The 22,166-nt window shown below is 44.2% G+C and overlaps 1 protein-coding gene across 5 annotated transcripts in view; it reads left to right on the top strand.

Annotated features, from left to right (window-relative positions):
- The window catches only part of TRAF3IP2 (TRAF3 interacting protein 2), a 45,893-nt gene continuing 23,727 nt past the window's right edge, over window positions 1-22,166 (top strand). The window contains exons 1-4 of one of the 5 annotated variants that reach the window (XM_073337067.1): window positions 1-150; window positions 5,079-5,273; window positions 12,976-13,062; window positions 13,300-14,079. In XM_073337067.1, the coding sequence (XP_073193168.1) occupies window positions 13,047-13,062; window positions 13,300-14,079 (796 nt within the window). In that variant the 5' untranslated portion in view covers window positions 1-150; window positions 5,079-5,273; window positions 12,976-13,046. Of the gene's footprint in view, window positions 151-277; window positions 363-5,078; window positions 5,274-12,975; window positions 13,063-13,299; window positions 14,080-22,166 lie in introns of all 5 variants that reach the window. The other 4 variants (XM_073337068.1, XM_073337070.1, XM_073337066.1 and 1 more) reach the window with 4 other exon arrangements.

Below are 22,166 nucleotides of genomic sequence, written 5' to 3'. Positions count from 1 at the left end.
TGTTCTGCAACTTACCTGAGAGAAAGAGAAAGGGAAGCATAAAGGGAGAAAAGAAAACCAGCAATCCACAGGAAAAGAGAGTGCAGGAGAAAGCCCAACAGTCGCTCTCTACCCTTAGTCAGTCCAGTGTGTGTCCCTGCTAGCCCCAAGGTAAGAGCTCTTAAAGATACTACCATTCCCTGTCACTGTTTGTTACTAACCACTGACCCACTTTGCCTCTTGTTTTTCTTTCTCTTCTTTCTGAGCTCTGACCTCCTTTTTATTTTGCCCATTTTAGCAAACAGTTTAGCAAACAGTGAGTTTGGCAAACAGCTCACTGTGCTTCAGCTGCTACGCTTTACAGATTTGGATCAGGACTGTCTGTGAGTAAACACTCTGGAAACGGATGACATACGCCATGTTTCTGTGTCGTCCTAACATCCTAAGCATTTGCATAGACGTCTGAAAAATGCCAGCGACGGGCCTGATCCTGGCTGGCTGGTGCACAGGCGTACCACTGGAAAGTAGCTTGCACAAAGCTTTCACCTCTACCCCTCTGTGCCCCCCACACAGGGGTCAGCCAGTGATCCTGAATTCTCTGAGTGGTGGCACAGCTGTGCTCCCCAGGAGCTTCTGGAGGAATTGTGGCACCGTTGGGACAGCGTGATTTTGCACTGCCTGCCATGCAGGCCCATGCCTTGCTGCCTACTCGGCCATAACGAGGGGTTGTTTCCCAGTAATCTAGGAACTGCTTAAAAGGGCACATCATTATGGAAAACAGTGAAGAAGTAGGATTATAGACCAAGATAAAACACTTCCAACCTGATGTTAATATCAGAACAGATTGCAAGTGATCTGATATTAATTTTTAAAAATCAGCTGTACAACTGATATGTTAACATCCCTTTCAGAATACTCAGTTTGGCAACTCTCACTAACGTTTGCTGGCTAGTGAGAACAGTAAATATGCCCCATATACGGTGCCTTACAGCTGCAACTTGTTGCTTGGAATTTCATGGTATTGCAAAATTAAGGTATCCTCTAAGGACTAAGGCCTGACCTACATTAAAAATTTATACCAGCATAATTATGTCAGGAAGGTGATGTTTTCCCAACGTAGCTATGCTGGTATATGCACTAGTGTAAGACCCAATTATGCCAGCAAAACTATGCTTTGTAGTCTGTTTTGGTGTAGCCTATTTTGCTATTTGTGAGCTATACTGACAGTTATAAGCTTCATCTATACTAGGCAGGTTTGCTGGTCTAGCTAAACCAGCAAACCCTTCTTAGCAATAACAAGACCTTAGGTAGAGACTGTACCAACTCTTTAGTGCCATCTGCAAGGAAATAACAAAATGCTTCCTAGCTCCATAGGCTCAAAAAATGTCAATGGAGGAGGGGGAAAAGGTTGGTAAGACCTCTGTTCTTCCTCTCATTGTCTTGTATTTCCCCAAAGCCCTGTTTAGCATGCAGCCTCGAGTTCATTTCGCATTATCCACACCACTTCTTGGTTTTGGGAATTTGTTTAGTTTTTGCAAACTACTCTTGAAGATTGTTGTCTGGAATCAAAGAAAAGGAATTTCAGCTGGATAAGGCTGAACTGGGCACACTTTGTCATCACATCCTAAACAGCATGAGAGCCCAATGGCGTAAGGTCACAATCATGCCTTAGCCAATTCAAGCACTGCTGAGGGCCCTGTGGAGGGAATGTCTTGTTTTTCAGTTTACCCTACTGTGGGGATTGGGTACAAAGAGTGATTGAGGGTACTTTGATTATTGTGTTAGGGCTGGATGCCAGAGATGAGGGGGGGAGTTCACCCCCCTACACACACTTTTGAAACAGAAGGGGCTGTGCCCTCCCCGTGTTTGAGAACCTGAACTCAGCAGGGGGAGCCCAGGGGGCCCAGACGCCCACCCCCTGTCCCCTGACCAGAGCTGGGTGGTGTAACAGCAGAGCCCCTTCCCTGCGGGCATAACAGAGGAGCAACTGGGCCAAATTTGTGACCTGGTGCACAGGGTCACAACACCACTCCAGCGTGAGAGTCTGAGCTAGCAGGATTTGAACCGGAAGAGAGTTTATCTACCCAGGGTCTTCTATGGCATTATCTTATCTGAGTGACTCAGGCACCAGCAAAAGCAGCCTGGCACGAAGGGCTCTCACTCTCTTAGGACCCAAGGCACTGCTCTCCTGTTAGTTTCCGATGTGCCTCCGCTCTTCACACCGCACTGGTGAGCTCAAAGGAGCAGCTGTGATCAGGCTAAAGTCTGTATCAGGGTTGAACTGAGGGGCAGTGGTTCTGATGTTGGCTTATGGCAGCCAGAGTGCCCTTCAATATACTGCTATGCTCGGTGCATTGGAAGCTCTTTTGTGATTGCTTTGGAAGGCAGGCCGCGTGCCTTGGAAGAAGGTGCTGGAGCTTATGTGTAGGTGTTCACCCAGGGTTGGTGGCTCCTTCTGCAGGTACCCAGAGGGGTGTTCATTCCTCGTCAGGAAACATGTTGAGGGGGAAGCCTGAGACTAGATCCCTGGGGGAAAGTCTGCCTAGTGCTGTGCTGATGTCAATGTCTAACAGTTGGCCTCATGTTGACCCAGCACCCATAGTATTAAGGAGATGTGCCAGTGTTTCCATAGTTAAGTTTGAAACCAGCTTCCACTATCGAGCCCTATTTTGGCATCCTCATAACTTCGAGTTGGAAAATGGATTTGGCCTGGAAATTGCCATGTTTACTCTGCAGCAAAAGGAGACTGTTTCTGCAAAGTTTGAAGAAAATTCATCAAGATCCTTTGAAGTCACACTACATTATAATAGTGCCATGGTTTGAAAATTTGGACTTGGTATCTATGTCTTCCTCTAGCTCTAAAGCAATGTGTTGCTACCTCTTCAGGGGAGCATCAGAGCCAGGCAGAATTCCAAGCCTTATGCTCAAGAAAGCACATGGCCAGCACCCTAGCTACTCCCCACGGAGATGCATGCCACCCTTAAGGGGCAGGGAGGAGTGGAGACTTGTGGCTGTGTTGGTCACCCTGTGCACCAGCCAGCATTGTGGGGTAGTGGTGTGCGCACGCCCCCTGTTCAATGGAAAGCTCCAGGAGGTATTCTGACTCTAAGCCAGAATGCCGTGGTGTTTTCCCTGGGGCAATGCACCCCCTACGCCTTCTGGGCTGTGCCTAAAGAATACCAATCTAGCCCTGTGTTAGCTGAGAATGTACTCCGCTTAGAAGCATCTCATAAAAGCAAATCTTTTGCCACTGAAATAAAGAAAACACAATTATATTAAAATCAGTAATTCAGTGGTCAGAGTTATCATTATGTTTTGATAAAATATACTTTTCATTATAGTTCATATGCATGTGTGTGTTTATTTTGTGGACAGTTCAGGATTTATGACATTAACTATTCATTTCCTTGTTTTCAAAAGCTTGCATTTTGTTACTGATGTGATATGCAAGCATGTTGTTATCATTCAGCAACATTAACTAGCATTTAAATAATGTGGTTGTTGTTTTAGAGTATACCTAGCAGTCACTAGAAGTACATGTCACTAAACCGGGAGCGGGCAAACTTTTTGGCCTGAGGGCCACATCGGGTTTCCAAAATTGTATGGATTCTGGTTAGGGGAGGCTGTGCCTCCCCAAACAGCCAGGCGTGGCCTGGCCCCCAACCCCATCCGACCCCCCTCCCCCATGCTTCTCGCCCCCGATGCCCTCCCCGGGACCCCTGCCCCATCCACCACCCTCTTCTCCCTGTCCCCTGACTGCCCCCAGACCTCCCGCCCCCTGACTGCCCCCCCGGGACCCCTGCCCCATCCAACCACCCCTTCTCCCTATCCCCTGACTGCCCCCGGAAACCCTGCCCCTGACTGCCCCCTGCCACCCCATCCAACCCCCCCCTCCTTCCTGACTGCCCCCCCTGCAACCTGCCCCCATTCAACCCCTGTTTCCCGCCCCCTAACTGCCCTGAACTCTATCCACACCCCCGCCCCCTGACCAGCCCCTCGAACTTCCCTGCTCTCTATCCAACCCCCCCTGCTCCCTGCCCCTTTACCGCGCTGCCTGGAGCACCGGTGGCTGGCAGCGTTACAGCCACGCACCGCGGAGCACAGGGCACCGGGTCAGGCCGGGCTCTGCAGCTGCGCTGCCCCAGGAGCTCACAGCCCCGCCGCCCAGAGCATTGCGCCCACGGTGCAGTGAGCTGAGGCTGCAGGGGAGGGGCCGGGGACGAGCCTCCCTGGCGAGGAGCTCAGGGGCCGGGCAGGAGGGTCCCATGGGCTGGACGTGGCCTGCGGGCCGTAGTTTGCCCACCTCTGCACTAAACATATGGGGAAAATGTGCCAAGCACATAGCAGAGTCTCTGTCCTGAAAACCTTACTTTCCAAAGGCGTACCTCTATTAAGGGAGTCATGCTTCCTGTGAAGATGTATTGATTCTGTTTCCTTATATGATAATCTTGGTTTCTGAGATAAGATTAGCTATTGCTGAATGCTGGCAAAATTTCGACGTGCACTGTAAATATTGCACTGCAATAATTTTGATCTAATGGTGAAGCTCCGACTTGATTAAGCTCCAGTAGGAAAACAAACTCCTTTTTTTCAGCCCATGCAGTTGGTTGGGCATCCAGGAATCTGCTACCATGGAGTATAGTTCTGGGTCAAGATTTTCAAAAGTGCCCAGTGATTTTTGGGTACCCAATGGGAGACAGCTTAAAGGAACCTGATTTTCAGAAAGTGCTATGATGGATCTGTAAAGCAGGGGACTACAACTCCTGTTAGCCCCCTCCCCACTGTACATCCCATTTCTTCTAGCCAAGCTGGGCTTACATTTCCCATCACCCCTCCTGGCTGAACTACCCCTTTCCCTTCCTCTGGCCAGATAAGGGGAAAGACACTTGCACCATTGTTAGCACCAGCGTAGTTACCCTAGTGCTGGAAAATGAGTATGGTATTTTATACTGTCGGGAAGGCCTACCCATTAGAGTTAGACACATGCTACGGTTTTCCTTCCGTATACAATCCTTGTGTTGGTTGCAGAGAATATGTAAAAATAGCAAAAAACTGAAAACATGTCAGCATGGAAAAAGAACACTGTTTGTTTCATACAGTAGAACCTCAGAGTTATGAACACCAGAGTTACAAACTGACGGGTAAACCACACACCTCATTTGGAACTGGAAGTACGCAATCAGGCAGCAGCAGAGACACCCCCCCCCCGAAAAAAAAAAGGCAAATACAGCACAATACTGTGTTAAACGTAAACTACGAACAAAAGGGGAGGGGTTAAAAAAGGATTTGACGAGGTAAGGAAACTGTTTCTGTGCTTGTTTCGTTTAAATTAAGGTAGTTAAAAGCAGCATTTTTCTTTTGCATAGTAATGTTTCAAAGCTGTATTAAGTCAATGTTCAGTTGTACACTTTTGAAAGAACAACCAAAACATTTTGTTCAGAGTTACGAACATTTCAGAGTTACGAACAACCTCCATTCCCGAGGTGTTTGTAACTCTGAGGTTTTACCATATTATTTATTATTTTATACCATCCGAAGTATGCTAGGTGCTTCCCAGAAGACATACAAAAGAATCAGTCCCTCCCTCAAATAGTATATAAATCTACCTTTTAAACATGGCCCAATGGTCCTGTCTTCATTATGGAATGTACCCATTGGTGACAACAGGTATCAGCAATGAGTGCAGCTAAACATGGCTAGCACAGCCAAAAACAAACTCTTCAGCTTAGATTTCCTTTGACCTTGATCGTTTGGATCATAGGTCCCAAATGGCTCCCCTGTTTGCAGCACTGCTCTCGGCTGAAAAGGTTTGGGCCTGACTTCACTTAGTTTTGCTCTTCAACTCTCAAAGCCCCCTGAAAAAGAATGAGAGCACAACCACCTTCATTTGTTGCAGGTTCCTTTCTCTGCCTTGTCAGAAGTTTTGTCTAATCAAAACCAGGCAGTTGGAGGTATTCTGTGTGGATGTGAATCTTGACCTTCAAATTGGGAAATAGATGGAATGCTTTGTGGTTGATTATGAAATCCTTAAACTGTAAAGATGGGCCTGAAGCTAACCCCCAGCTACAAACTCTTGAATGTTAAGGGAGTTTAGCCCTGCTATTGAACTCTGCACCTCAGGCCTAGCTCTATTGACCTGGAAAAGTGAGTGTCTGATCCCCACCTTTCTTTCCACTTACTTTCTCCCCTGCAACCCGCACCAGAAACATCCAAAGCAAACTGTGTCCAGAACAAGCATATGATGTGGTCGTTGTATTGTGAACACTGCTGTCCAGGACTGTTTCAACAACACTGTCAGCACTCCCTTGGCTCCAGAGCTTTCAATTTATCTGGCAGGAGAAATGGAAGAATTTCTCTCAGTCTGGGAACTGTTGCAAGGAAGCTTGGAAGAGTTTGGTCACAAGAGCTTAAGCCACTGTCTATCAGCTCACTTAAAAGAGCAACTCTCCAAGGCTATTTACTAAATTAATACATGTTACAAAACTTTGAGTATGGGGAGAGGAAGGAACAAGAGGAGACAAGGACTGTTAATGGGATTTTTTCCATTTATTTTTACTACATTTGCTACTAGAATGTTAATTCCATTTACTAAAGGCCTCACTTTATGATTTGCAGGAGTCCACACAAGAATTCAAGCTGGTTGTCAGTAATCTCCTGTATAGCCATGGTAGAGTGACCATAGTTCCCTAAACTGAAAACGGGACACCGGGTAAGAGATGGTCAGTGCTCACAGGCTGGCCCAACCCCTGCTGTGTGGGTGTGGCCCGAGCCGCCTGGTGTCGCCTCTTGCCCAAGCCAATGTCCTGGACATCATGACTTTTTTTGGCAAAACTGGACCTTTGTCCCATTCGCTTTTGCCTGAACATTCCTCCATAGCCCTCTCAAGCAAGAGCAAATGGGACAAATGCCCAGTTTTGCCAAAAAAAGTTGTGACATCCGATACAGAGCTTAAAAAGGAGGACTATCCCAGCCAAAACAGGACATATGGGCACCCTAAACCATGGGGGAATACTAAATTCTTGGAGCTTTCTGGCAATAAGAAAATACCACCTAAAATAGTTCTATATATTTGAGGATGGGATTAGGCCATAAACTACATTCTCCAGTTGTCTCAGTGCTAGAAGAGGAATCAGATCATGGTTTGCTGAGAGCATTTTGATATGCTGAAGGACTCCTTTATCCCAGTTCTTGACAACAGGGGCCCAAGTAAGTTATTTGTCTGTCTTGTGCTCTACTTTTAGTATAAGTTAAATAGAAAAATGTTGAGAAAAATTGGAAGAAACTCTACAGCATGAGGCCCTGTATAACAACAGGATCAAGGTCTCAGTTTTACATCTCTTCCAAAAGCTGGGACCTCGAGTGGAATAGTAACGTCATACTGAAGCATTGGTTCAGTATAGACTTGGGAGGAAGAATGCTACTTACTGAATCATCAACATTGCCAACCACATGTGGGTTTTCTTTTGGAAATTTCCACCAAAATATGGACTGAGCCTGCTGCCAGCATCACCCCAAAGGTGGATAGGTTCCCTGGCATGCAGTGATCCCTTGGGTAGCCTCTTGCACAGGGCTTCTGCAATTTAAAGCAGCTTTCTCCCACCAAAACCACTGAGAGAGGATGACAGAAAATGTAGGGGTGGAAGGGACCTCGAGAGATCATCTAGTCCAGCCCCTTGCCCTAAGACAGGACCAAGTATACCTAGACCCTCCCTGACAGGTGTTTGTCTAACCTGTTCTTAAAAGCCTCCTATGAGAGGGATTCCACAACCTCCCTAAGTAACTTGTGCCAGTGCGAACTATCCTTAGAGTTAGAAATAATGATACCCAATGGCATGTAAACCAAGCCCTAAAGAAAATCTGCATTCTCAGTGCCCAAGAAATGGCCCAGAGAAGGTGGATCACTTGGTCCCATAGTTCTTTCTCTCTGTTTGAGAATTGTGAAACTAGTGCAGCCTGAACCATTAGTCCAAGGATGAGCATGTCAGGCAACAGCTTTTCTCTTGGTATCTTTGGCCGAAGTGAGATTGCGCTCTCCCGTCAATGGGAGTCTTCACCAAGCTGCAGCTTTACCAGGTCTCCTTTCAAGGAAGATCATGCAAGCAAGGGAGGACCGGACAGAGATTTTATGCTAAAGAAATGCCAGCTTATTAAGACTATTAAGTAGAATGATCAGAACAGCCAGAAAACTGTTTTCTTTATTTTTATCTTATGTTTCACAGGAAGACAAGAGAAAAAACTCTGTCTGCAACCTCCAAGGGAGGTAGAAAGCTTTCATTCTCATTTGGGTGATAGCCACGCTGTGGGGTTTGGTTTGTTGTTTGAAACATTCACATCTTCTGGGTATCTGAAATGTCTCAAAGATCATGTAAATCTAATAGCAGGCAGGTGAGGCCTTGGACCAAAACAATTTTTCCTTATTTGTTCCAAGTTTACTATAAGGCATAATTAGCATTAATTTTGGAGAAGAAACCGTTATTGACATTTTAACCAATAGATGTTGTGCAGCCTGTTCACCAACCAAGATCTTTTAAAAAATATACTTTACAGTGGACTTTTGTGTTGGTTTGGCATTCTGAGAGCAGATAATATTTGACTACATGGTTATTCATCTCTTGAACCTATATCGTGTTTATGGAAAGGCCATATCTCTTTTCTGTCATTCTTGTGGACTATAAGATAAAAACAAAGAAAACTATATAATAAGCTGGGACAGGTCTGATTCCAGCATCCTCATCCTTTCCTAAGGTTTGGGTTTTTAGTCTAAAGTTTTAATTTCTCAAACATTGCATACAATGGGTTTAATTCACCCCCTCTGACACGGGGTAGCCAAAACTGCACCCCTATCCACCACCCAGAAACACAGAACCTGAGGGATTAAAATTCTAGGCACACAGACAGTATGGTGATGAGTGTGGTTTAAAAACAGACACACCAATAGGAAAGGAGAAAGCGTTTCCGTTGTCATGTCCACAGAGGATAAGACAAGAGGCAACTGGTTTAGTATGCAGCAAGGGGTATTTACGTTGGATGTAACTTATTATATTACTAAGGTGTTTCAAATAGTCCCTTGAGATTTTATATTACCCCCTGCTGCTTGAATGCTCACACTGAAAATGACCTATATATCTAGGAGCAAGAGGACTCTCAGTTGCATCATTCAAAGCCAGTGGGCTTTGAATCAGATGCTTGATTCTTCCCAACAGGTCATTTCCTCACTTGGCTGGCAATGTTATCAGTGTTGGTGTTAGGCTGACAGCTGTTGAAGACAGAATTTCCAAGTGAAGTGCTTTTCTGGTGTTTTGATATGCTCGCTTCAGTGACCATCAAAGAGACAACAGACAGATTCAGCCGATGAATTTGTTTCTGTAATTTGCCATGTTCAGATGTTTGATAATTGCACATAATAATGATGCTAAGTTAGTATGACTTATGAAGTCAATGGAGTTATGCCCGTTTACACCACAGATGAATTTGCCCATTATCTTTACGATCCAAGATGGATACCAAGGGAAACATCTTATGAAAGAGCAGATGCTAGTCAATGGTGGGAGGAGAGTTTGCAATGTGAATAAAGTCTAGAGATGTCCCTTATGGCCCCTTAATCGGCTTTCACCCATGTGTGAAGTATGCCATTACACTGGTCGTTTCTTCACTTGGGGGTTGGTCCAAAGTTGCCCATAAATCATACACATCCCAACTAATTCCCCAGTCACAAAGCAAGTATGCGCAAACACGCCATGGCCGGGGACCCTTGTTGCTATATTTACAAAGGCATTTAGATGCCTAAATATGCATACAAGTGATTCTTTCAATGGGAGTTAACACCTAGCCTGCTTAGGCACTTTTGTAAATATCACTAGGCACCTATCTGCAGCATTAGGTGCCTGAATATCTTTATTAAACCTGGCCTTAACCCATATTTCCAGAAGTCATCTGATCGCAGTACAAGAATGATGGGGGCAGTGATATAAGCAGGTGGTTCTCAACCAGGAATACATGTACCCCCGGGGGTACGTAGATGTCTTCCGGGGGTGCATCAACTCATCTAGATATTATTACGAATTACACCTGAGAGGACACGCACACAACTGCTGCGAAACAATATTTGCCTAGTTTTACAACAGGCTACATAAAAAGCACTAGCAAAGTCAGTACAAACTAAAATTTCATACAGACAATGACTTGTTTATACTGCTCTATATACTATACACTGAAATGTACACACAATATTTATAGTCCAATGAATTTATTTTATAAATATATGGTAAAAATAAAGTAAGCAATTTTTCAGTAATAGAGTGTGGTGACACTTTTGTATTTTTGTAAGCAAGTCATTTTTAAGTGAAGTGAAACCTGGGGGTATGCAAGACAAATCAGATTCCTGAAAGGGGCACAGTAGTCTGGAAAGGTTGAGAACCACTGATATAACCAACCTTTCCAAGCAACTATCACTTCATCGCTATTGCAAAGAACAGAGTAAAGCAAGTCCCCATCTTAATCCTGTGCCAACTATGAGAACTCCGTTTTCCCTTTAGAGTCACACGCATTATTACTGTCACAGGACACTACTCAGCTAAAAGTAGCAATCATATGTCTATGGCTTAAGGGAAAAGGGATACAAACCACAGGAAAAACTGTATGATGTTGGTGAGCTTACTGTCAGGATTTCAGGCATGGATGCCTACAATAAAAAGGAATCTAGTTAGCACTGTACTTTGTTCTCTGGCCTGTGTCTGGGTATCTGACAAAGCAGCTACATGTGCTGTGTGTTAGTGCTGACCAATAACTGCTCTGAGGGCTTGTCTACATTGGGAAATTTACCAGCATAGTTATACCGGTTTAATTATAAACTATATGTGTAACTATAGTGGTAAATTACCCTGTGTAGAAAAACCTGAAGTTACACATTGGAGAAACCCTTTCTCTAGACGTACAGCCCAGGAGCTGTGGAAAATAATTTTGCCAGGCCACATCTCCTTTTCAGAGAACCACAACCTGAAACGTCACTGTGCCAGAGGTGGTTTTCTTGTGCCAAGTCACCAGCTCTATGCTGCTTCAGGATTACAGTTACAGAGAATTGATCAACATGGGGGGTACAAATAGGGTTTGGCCTATGTAATACAGTAGTATTACACACTGGCCACAAAGCACTCAAGGATCTGTCCTAAAATCTCCATTTTTTGGTCTTCCTTGTGGCTATGCCTTGTGAAGATTTTGGTGATTTTTATCACATTGGCTCCTACAGCCTTAATAAGCTATACATACTCTCTGACATGGTTGGGTTTGAAGATGTGAAAGTTAAAAAAGCTGAAATCTGCCAGAACTCTTGCTACATGTACGTCCCTTTTGCAATGATTTTCCTCTGAGGAAAGTCCAATTGGATTTGCTTCAGTTTTTACATTGTATTATTTCCTTTATGCTACTGCAAAAGAACAAGACTTGTGGGAACATTTTAGAGCAGATGAACTGGATTGGCAATTGCTCTTCCCCAGTTTGACCAAGAATTAACTATAAAGAGCATGTTTTTACTTTTTCAAATTAAAGGGACACATTTTTGGCGAAAGAGCTACTGAAACCAGAATGGTGTTGAGACATTTCTCAGTTAGACACAGAACATGATATTTCTCAATGATTTTGCTTGACTGTTTTGAATTCTTTGTTCATTGGAACATACTCTTTATGTACAGCTTTCTCTTTAAACTACTTGTTACTGAATATTGTAACTGAAGTAAATTTCTTCTTGGTTTACTGGAAGCTCTTTAATACTCTATGCTTGTGATTATTAAGGCTTTTAAGCCAAATTCTGTTGGTGGTGGATGTTGACGTTTGCTTTGCTATGAGTTCTTTGTCCCAGTCATCTTTATTGATTGTCCTAGTTTGGTTTCAGGCTTCTTCCAATAGGACAGAAGTAAAACTGTAAAGGGGGTGGTGCATATTTCCTCACCCTATCTGTTAGAAGCCCTGAGGGTGCCAGAACTATATATAGCATTTGCCCATAACAGCCTATTATCTATTAGGTTGTTGGCTGTTGCAGCCTTTTATAAGGTGTTGGCTTACATAGCTTCATTTGACTTCTTATTTACATTATAATTTCAAAGAAAGCCCCTTGAGGCCCACTCTGAAATATTAGAGGCCAATTGAGAGTGGTCATGCTATCCAAGAATCAGTACTCTTGTCAGATAACTTTAGGTTGAGCATAGAAAGAATGTTTTGTGTAGTTGAACAGTGGGGCACATAGTTCTAACTCCCCAAAGTTGGTATAGTAATGCTGCATGCTTTGGGCCTGGCTGCTACTGTAATGACAATGCTATATTAAAACATTATGAAAGTAGTTTGGCTGGAACTGTTTTACTGGCAATACCATAAAAAGAAGCTGATGACTTTACAATTTGGATCCCTATTGAACGCTGGCAGGGCATCTGAAATTCCATATGACCTGTACCATTCAATCAAGGTTATTACATCATCAGAAAAAGGGAACCTAAAGAACAACAAAAATTTCCAAATGTCTGTAAACTCCCTGTAACCTGAGTTAACAGTAACCATGTAATAACCAAATGGACGAACTGCTTTGAAATAAGAGCCAGCAATTGGAGACTGGCTTTAGTCATTAAGTTTAACTCAGGACTCAAAGTTCTTTAGTTTGGCTGAGAAGGAGAGTGTAGAGCATGGGCAGCAAGGTGGGGCTCATTATCAGGTCTGGATCCACAACTTGCAGTTGGTCCCATCTCTGGAACAGCCTGAACCAAATCCCCATATCAGAATAACCTAAACTTTCTGTCTGGAAATAACACAAGACAGGCTGTTCTTCCAGACTTAGCAGGATCGAACACAAAGTACCAGAAGCGCCCTTAAATTTCTCTGTTTTCTGAAATGTGATTCTCAGAACTTTAATCAGTACTCCTGGTAAATCTTTGATACATAGTCATTATTTCTAGATTTTTAACTGTATGAAACTGCACTGTTTCAATAGGGATAATTTTTCTTGTTTTCCAGTTTGTTGGAAAATCCTGGCACCAAATTAAGAAAGTTAATTCATATTTCCACAGTCTTCACAAAAACTCAAAATGGCCTCCATTGCAGGTAAGTCAAAGGCTATTGCTCAATGCATTTGTTTCTTCATCAAAAGTCAACCAAGCAGAGATATTTCTATTGTTGATCTGTCTTTAAAAACGCATCACTGCTCTGTCATATTCTGTCTTTAAAGTTTCACTCTGTGGTCTTGAATCATAACATTGAAGATATAAGTTTATCTTCATAGTAACTCCAGGAATTAACTGTGAGCAGATAGTTTTATATTGTTTGTTCTTCCCTTTTCAGGCACTGTGATGAGTCGAAGCATACCAGTTGAAGTTGATGAATCTGCATTCTGGTCCCCATTTCCAGAACATTCACTAGAAGAGGCTTTGAAACCTTCTATTGAAAATACGGAGAATTTGGTACCTTTAGGACCATATCCAACTCAAATGTCTCAAAATTCCTTGGCTGATCAGTCACATTTACGTAAATCCTCAGAGCTTGCAAACTATCATCAGCCTGTACCACACAACATAGCAAGGGAGGATTATGACAGTAGTCTTTGGGTAAGATATCAGGATTCTGGAAAAGATGTGCCTTCCACTGAATCAGAGGCTGGGATGCTCCCACCTCAGTCTCATCTTTTAGCTATGGAGAAAACAAATAAGCTATTGAGATCTCAGCTTTCAATTGATTCTCCTTATACTGGACACGACTCTAGTAAATCAAACAAAAGTTTTTCTGATGTTTCACAGAATGCATTTGATGACAAAAGCCAAGAGAATTTACAATCACATCAGCCATCAAACAACAGAGCACCATTCGACCTGCCAACTGTAGACACTGGATATGATTCTCAGCTTTGGGATGTCATGGGCATCAGGCAGTTAGAACCTCCGTTACCACTTACATCTGTGTTTAACCCCCAGGACCTTCCAGGGCCATTAATATCCAGAGAGTTTCTCAGAATTGAACCTCAGCAGTATCCTGTATACCAACAAATGCTACACCGTAATTTTTCTCCACAAGCTCACTGGAACCTCAGATACCATTGTCCAGCTGATCCACACCACCCAAATCCATGTAAGTTAATGTTATTGACCAGCATTTAATCTGCTTTTCTATGGTATCACCTTCTTAGCTCCAAACTATGTTTTAATAAGTTGTTATTCCTACTGTACTTCCTTCACAGGATGCATCTATTGTTTTCCAACACCTATTACTAACCCCTTTATCTTCCTAAATGTTAGCATGATGTCAGTGAATTTGATAAGGCAGAACCTTCAATTCAGATAAATCCATTCTAGGCCTCAAAGTTCACTCATCAGAACACAGTTGGTGCTATTGCAGAAAAGCTATTCTTTCCCTGTCATGCATTTTGTGTTCCAACTTCCTTGTTCCTGTTTTATGTTATGGTCATTTCTCTTCTCCTTGCATCACTTAACTTCCTGGAGAAGAAGAGCTAAATTCATAATATCCCCTTGCTTCTTCCCTCCCTCCCTACCTCCTCCACACACACACATTGTGTGCAGCTGTACACTAACAGAATGGGTACAGTTTGTTTTAAAATGTGAACAAGGGGAGGATCCCCACAGAGAAATCAAAGCAATATTTCAATCATATCCGAAAGGCAAACAGCAAATGGCTGGAATGGATTTGGTCAGGACCAAGAAGCTGGAAACTGTGGTCCTCCCTGTTACATGCACAGTGCAGCATAAATCACCTCCTGACAGCTTTCTAAATTTCAAATGATTATTAGGCAATCACAGCCCACAATAAGGCTTTGCACTTACTGCATTCTATTATGTATTTTCTAGGCAATAACAATATAGTGTATTGTGTTCACAGGCTGTAATCTAGCCCTGAGCACCTGCTATCTTCCATTCATGAAAGAACAGTAAAACTGCTTTTGATGTCAAAGAAATCCTCTCAGCAAAGCTATTCGCCCAAGGACTGTTACTTTACATATTCATTATATGACGCACTTGATGTCAGAAACCATGGATATATGATTCCACTGTGTTTGTGATAAGTAATTTTTCTTCTTTGAGTGGTGGTCCCTATGTGTATTGCACATATGGGATATGCATGCACACAAGTCCAGAATTTTTTGCAGCCATTGTCGCTGTGTGACTTTATTTGCAAGTTTTGGTGTCCTCAGTTCCTTTTTTACTGTATCATTGCTGTAAGATATCTTATATAGTTGTAGTAGTTCTTATAGTATAGTATACATAGTATAGTTAGATAGTGTTTTTCCCCACTTTCTTCCCCTTCCCCGCCCCCGGACTTCTCCCTCCGAGAAGTCTGGGGTTATGCCCTGGGTCCTGGAGTTCAAAGAGAGTGTTTCCTGCCCTCATTCCTTTTCAGCAAGCAACAAACATCAACATTACCTCTACTGCCTGGGGGAGGCTCACATTTCTGCCATACGTGTGCTGCTCTTTTCCCCCAGAACTTGTGAGGACCTGGACCTGAGACTCAAAAAGCATTTTTCACAAAGAAAGCAATGAAGCCCCAATCAGATCCAAGCCAGGGGCCATTTTCTCCCCCCCCCCCCCCCCCCGAAACAGTCTTACCAAGAGGGCAGCACCCCTCTGAGCATGAGCTCAGGAACAGAGGCTAAGACTGGTAAGCCTAAGGAGAAGGGCTCAGAGGAGAGCAAATGACACTCCCACAGACATAAGGATAAGTGATCTTAATCTAAAACTGTCCCAAAGATAAAACTGTCCTGACCCCAGCAAAGTGAGGAGAGCCAGTGCACGTGGGTGCTAAGGACTTAGGCCTGAATAAATATTTTTGATAGGAGAAGGAGGTACACAAAGGTACAGATCCGACAGTTCTAACGTCTGCTCTGATGGTGGAGGGTCAGGATAAAGAGTTCCTGGTGCTCCCATCCACTTCTAGAGCTGATGCAGTACCTGTAGCAACATGACCTGGAGGGAGCCAACCACCACAGTAACCAGGGAGACTCTGGTTCCAATGGCTCCACCAATGGGCAATCAGAGACTTACATCTCCCCAGAGAATGTCTTTGCTCTTCCCTATCCACATTCACCCCTTCCTTTGGGACCATCTCTATTCCAGGACACCAGAGGAAGATAATTCTGATGAGGCAGAGTTGTTCTCCCATCCCACCTTGAGGCACGACCATCGGTAATGTCGGTTATACTGGAGATAAGAGATCCAGCTTTCTCTTCTGATGATTCTGAGGCCCCGCAGGAGTCGCTGCTGCCTCACACAGAGGTGACACGAGACAAGAATCCCAGATGACTGGAGTTCTGGGGTATCCTATGCCATGGGGTCCTCTTCTGCCAGTTGATCCATCCTACTGTCAATATTGGAGACAGCAAAAATCCTACCCTAATACCAAGAATCAGTGCAGGAGTCCTATTTACCATTGCCCAGACTCTTGCAACCGGTCCTGTCAGAATATCTGAAAGGGGAAGATGAGACAGATCCACTGGTTACAACAGTTCTGGGAGCAATCTTGTCATCTTACTGGAGAGGGGGTTACTCCATCTTCTCCAGACAACTTTAAACAATACCACGAGCTCATGCACAGAGTGGGTCCTGAGCTACAGATTCAGCTGGAGGAAGTCCAGGAGCCTCAGCTCAGTTTACTCAACATTCTGCAGCCAGTCAAGTTGTCCTCCCCATCAACAAGGTCATCCAAGGTAAAAGTAGTTTGGCACACTCCTGCTTCTTGTGCTCCCGCCCCTAAGAGGGCTAAGAAGTATTACCTTGTTCCACCCAAAGAGGGAGAGTTTTTGTCCTCTGACCTACCACTTAACTCTGTGGTGGTGCAGGTTCCTATAGAGCAGTCCAAACAACAGCATCCAAAGGTTACTCCTTCTGATAATGGCCATTGTTATGAGGAGAGACTTGTGGTTACAATCCCCAGATTTCCCTAGAGAACTGCAGAGTACCATCCCAGATCTGTCCTCAGGAGCCACCACACAAAAGACAGAAGGTCTATAAACCCAAGAACCCAGCCTCTGCAACATCCACTGCCACATCATACTCTAACCACCAAGCGAAGAGCTTCTTTTGATGGGACTGTCGAGACCCAAGTCCCTTTTTTGATACCACTTCATTCCCCTCCTCTGGTATTTGGAGGCCACCTTTACCCAACTTGCCAAAAACTGGAGAGCCCTAACCTCAAACAAATAGGTATTAGAAACTATTTGTGGTGGCTATCTAATCGAGTTTCTGGTACCTCATACATACAAACCCCCTTCCCAGTTCCTGTTCAGGGACCACTTTCATGAGAATATTCTATTCTAGAACTCCCTTCTCTTCAAGGGAGCCATAGAAAAGGTTCCAGCTCAACATCAAGGGAAGGGATTCTATTCCCCTTGCTTCTTGATCCCCAAGAAGAATTGGAGATGGAGGCCGATTCTCAATTGGAAGTAGTCTGAATGGGCTCATTTGAAAACTAAAATTACACACAATATCCTTGGCACCAATAATTCCCTCATTAGAAAAGGACACCTGTGTCATGGATCTCAGTAGGAAAGATGCATATTTTCACACAGACATCCATCTAGCCGATAGGAGGTTCCTCAGGTTCCTCTCCGATGCAGAGCACTACCAATTCAGAGTCCTCCTCTTTGGTCTAACTATAGCTCCCAGGATCTTTACAAAGTTTTTTTCAGTAGTGGATGAGAAGAGAGGAATATACAGTCTTGCCTTGCCTCGATGACTGACTTCTGATGAGGAAAACCAGTGGCAACCAGTGTTATACTCAGCCTTCTGCCTTCTCTGGCTGTCTGTGTCAATCACAAAAAATTCACATTGACCCCCCACGAGATTCAGAAACTTTATGGGATAACGTTAGACTCAACTATACCAAGAGCTTATCTATCTCTTAAAGGGTTCAGGCTATGCACCATTCCATACATCAGGTCACTATCAGACCCAGGATTTCAGGCAGAACTTGCCTTTTCCTCCTTGGCCATGTGGTCTCATCCACATATGTTCACCAGGCTTCATCTTTGCTGCCTACAAGCATGACTTCTCTCATATACTCACCAGAGAAGGACAACATAAACGGCAAAGTGACACTTCCACCCAAAGTTTTAGACACTCTTGTCTAGTGGACAAAACCAGAGATAGTTCAGACGGGGACACTAACTCCCGACGCAACTATTGTTACTGACACCTCCTCCTTGGGCTGGGATGCTCACATGGGTGAGCCTATGGCACAAGACATCTGGCCCCTACAGGAGTCCAGAATGCATATCAATTTACTAGAACTCCAGATGGTCTGTTGAGCCTGTGACATCTTTGTCCCACTCATCCGATCCCAATGTCCAAAGAAGGTCAGACAAGGTGACAATGGTATTTTATACAAACAAGCATGGAGGAATGAGATCTCTCCCACGGTGCATAGAGGCAATCACCCTCTGGAACTGGTGCATCAGCCATGGCATAACCATATCAGCAGCATATTTACCAGGGGTGCAAAACTTCCTAGTGCAGTGGTTCTCAACCAGGGGTACATGTACCCCTGGGGTACTCAGAGATCTTCCGGGGGTACTCAACTCATTTAGACAGTGTTTCTCAACCTGGGAGTTGCAGGGGGGTCGAGGGATGGGTTTAGGGAGTGTCCAAATTCCAGCATTAAGGAGTGGCAAGCAGGGCAATTGCCCAGGGTAACACACCACAGGGAGCTCAGTGAGGCTAAGTTACATGCTTCAGCCCCGCTGCCTGGGTTTGGGCATCAGACAAGGCTCATGAGTGAAAGACAGGCTCAAATATACTTGAGTCAGCAATTTCCCAGTAATAGTGGGCTGTGACACTTCTGTATTTTTATGTCTGATTTTGTAAGCAAATAGTTTTTAAGTGGGGTGAAACTTGGGGTATGCAAAACAAATTAGACTCCTGAAAGGGTACAGTATTCTGGAAAAGTTGAGAGCCACAGCCCTAGGGGACTCCCTGAGCAGACATATTTCTGCAAATCACAAGTGGAAGTCATAATTCAGTCCTCAGTGATGTCTTGCCCAATGGGAAATGGCAGCCTGGGACCTTTTTGCCTCATGGGAGAACAGGAAACTTCCTTAGTACTATTCAGAGCAGCCCTGGGCAAGGGCTTGATGGGAGATACCCGCCGGTGTTATGGAAGAATCACCTGGTATATGCCTTCCTTCCCACCCCATTGGTATCACAAGTTCTACACAAGATCCACCAAGACAGATCTTGAGTCCCTCTGATTGCACCCAACTGGCTGACACAGTTCTGGTTTACAGATCCGCTGAAGCTCTCAGTTCACCCACCCATGAACATCCCCACATTGCCGCATCTTCTAACGCAGCACAAGGGCAGATTCACCGCCCCAATCTGGGACTGCTGCACCTCAGGGCCTGGTACTTGATTGGGCATCAGAAAGAGATCACTCATTCTAAAAGGGTGCAATCCATGCTTAACCCAGGTAGAAAAGACTCTACAAGATGCCGTTACTTAGCAAAATGGAAGTTTCTCTCCTCTTGGGCTCACCAGAGCAGCTTGTCTCCAGAATCTGCTGTTATCCCTGCTATCTTAGAGCATCTATTTACCCTTGAGTCTTTGGGTCTCATGCTCAGTTCCCTGCGAGTGCATTTAGCAGCGATCAGTTCTTATTGTATGCAATATTTACTCATCCTGTTTCAACTAGATTTCTGATGGGGATTCTCAGATCCTTGCCACCATTGGTGAAGTTCGTACCTCACCAATTTTATTGTCACTCACCAATCCCCCTTTTGAGCCTCCAGCCACATGCATCTGTCTGTGGAGGGGGCATTTCTACTAGCCATAATGTCAGCCAGAAGAGTCAGACTCACCATATGCTACCTTCTGTAAAGAAAAGGTCTCGTTATGACCACACCTTAGATTCATTCCTAAATTAGTTTCTGAGTTTTATATAAATCAAGTAATCCATTTACCAGGTTTTTTTTCCCCAAAACTTCATACCTCAGATGAAGAGAGATGGTTGCATTCCCTAGACATCTGAAGGGCTTTGACCTTTTATCTGCAAGTAACTTTAAGAGATACCCCTAAGCTATTTGTTTCCATAGCAGAGGTCAAGGGGTCAAGCTGTATTGACGCAGAGAATTTCAGAATGGATCTTTGGTTGTATTACCCTTTGATACTGTCACATTCCAGGGTGCAATCCAGACCAGTGAGGGGTCGTCACCACTTGCCCTGCAGCTTTGGTGCTTCACAATGCTTTGCTGTTGTAACTTCCAAGTGGGCCACTCACAAACAGGCAAACTGCATGCAGATCATGCCATCAATGTCTGTGTATAGCTACAGCCCTGGCCCAGAAGCTCTGACCCCAGTGCCCTATCAACAACACATCAGCCACTCTCTGGCTTCCAGGAGCCTTGGTTACTACTGCAGGATGACCCCAACATACAGCCAGTCCCAACATTTCCCCAAAACATATGTTCTGTACTGTCCAACCCTCTACTGGACAGTGCAGATATTAGAGTTCTGTTGCTCCTGGGGTCAATATACAACAATTTGCTACTTTAATTGGAGTTACCTAAACAATTCAGTTTAGTCAAAACTAATCCAATGCTGAGTTTAAAGAATAAAACAAGTAAATCTAACTACAAAGAGAGAGATTTTAAGTGAGTACAAGTACAAGTCAGAAATGGTTACAAGAGAAATAAAGATAAAACACTTTGTAGTAACTAAAATATAACAAACCAGATTTGGTTCAAGGTAAAATCCTTATCACATACTCCCAGCAACAGGGCTGACCAAATTCTCAGATCAGAACCCCTCCCAAAGTCCAAAGGCTGGTTCCTTTGTCATTTTAGGTGAAAGAGAGATAGGGAGAGAAAGAAAGAATTTCTGGGGTGTTTTTGTCTCTAGCTTTTATAGTCCAGTCACCCTTTGAAATGCATTTTCCTGAGGGTTACCCCTAGATAAATTTCCTTCCTGCCGAGAGTATGGAGACATGGATTCTTGTGGTGAAAGAAGTTCCACAGTGTTGCTTGCTAAAATGCAGGTGGATCTGTCGCTGCCCCCCTTCGCTGCCATAGAATGGCCACTTGACCAGTGATTGCCAATCAGCTATGAGGACACCTGGCTAGAGGCATTAGCTTGTCCTTTGTCTCTGAAAAACAGGTTTACCCCCTCCCCAAACTTGTCTGATAAACACATCTCAGTCATAATTTTAGCTTGTGTTCATAAGTTCACATATAACATTGCTACACACATTTCACCATGATATTATTGACCACTGAGTTGTTAGTTTTCAAATGATACTTCACATGGCATATTTTATACAAAGATTATTACAATCGTATGCAGGGTGTGAATAAAGGGATGCATTGAGTCACAGTTACCAACTAGCTCATATTCCCCCTCCAGAGGGGATGAAGGTTCATTCCACTAGAGAGTAAGCTACTTCGGCCTCATAACTGAGAGATGTACCTCTCCTAGAGATATGTAGAGCAGCTATTTGGAACTCTCTTCATGTCTCTATGAGACATTAAGCTCTGATCCAGTTGTCAACTGTGGATACAGCTGTGGGGACAGCAGTACTTCATTTAGTTATCATTTCTGCATCCTTGCACCAACCTGCAGTCTGACTACTGTTTGTTAATCTCCCACGTGTGGAATACACATAGGGACAATCACTTGAAGAAGAAATAGAGGTTACTTAGCCTGTAACTGGAGATTCTTCGAGATGTGTGCTCCCTAGCTATACTCCACTACCTGCTCTCTGCTGCGGACTGTTTTAACTGAGGTAAGAATAGGAAACTGGAGCGGCATCAGCCCTCACTATCTTTTATGCCCTCAGTTCAGAGCACAAGGAGAGCAATGGCACATATAAAGGCCAAAGGACACTGCTTGCAAACAAAAAAAACTGGATGCAGGTACATGCATGTCCCACATGTGGAATATCCAGATAGGGACCACATCCCTCAAAGAACCTCCAGTTACAGGTAAGTAATACCCATTTATTATAGCATCAGGAATATCCAAATGAAAGAGGTGACACTGTGTTGTCTTAAAATCCTTTAAGCCAACCCAGTCCGTCACATAGCAGTGCCTGTCCCCCTCGAGCCGACTACAGGCAACATCCCCCAAAACATGTTTACTTTCATTTTGCATTCCCTCTGAGCTTTTTCAAACCATGCCTAGTAGTGACACAGCTAATAGGGTGGCGGCGGGGGGGACGGG

The sequence above is a fragment of the Lepidochelys kempii genome, chromosome 3 (genome assembly GCF_965140265.1).
Source record: "Lepidochelys kempii isolate rLepKem1 chromosome 3, rLepKem1.hap2, whole genome shotgun sequence".
Lineage (NCBI taxonomy): Eukaryota > Metazoa > Chordata > Testudines > Cheloniidae > Lepidochelys > Lepidochelys kempii.
The sequence above is the reverse complement of the archived record's forward strand: the minus strand, read 5'-3'. Positions and strand labels throughout refer to the sequence as shown.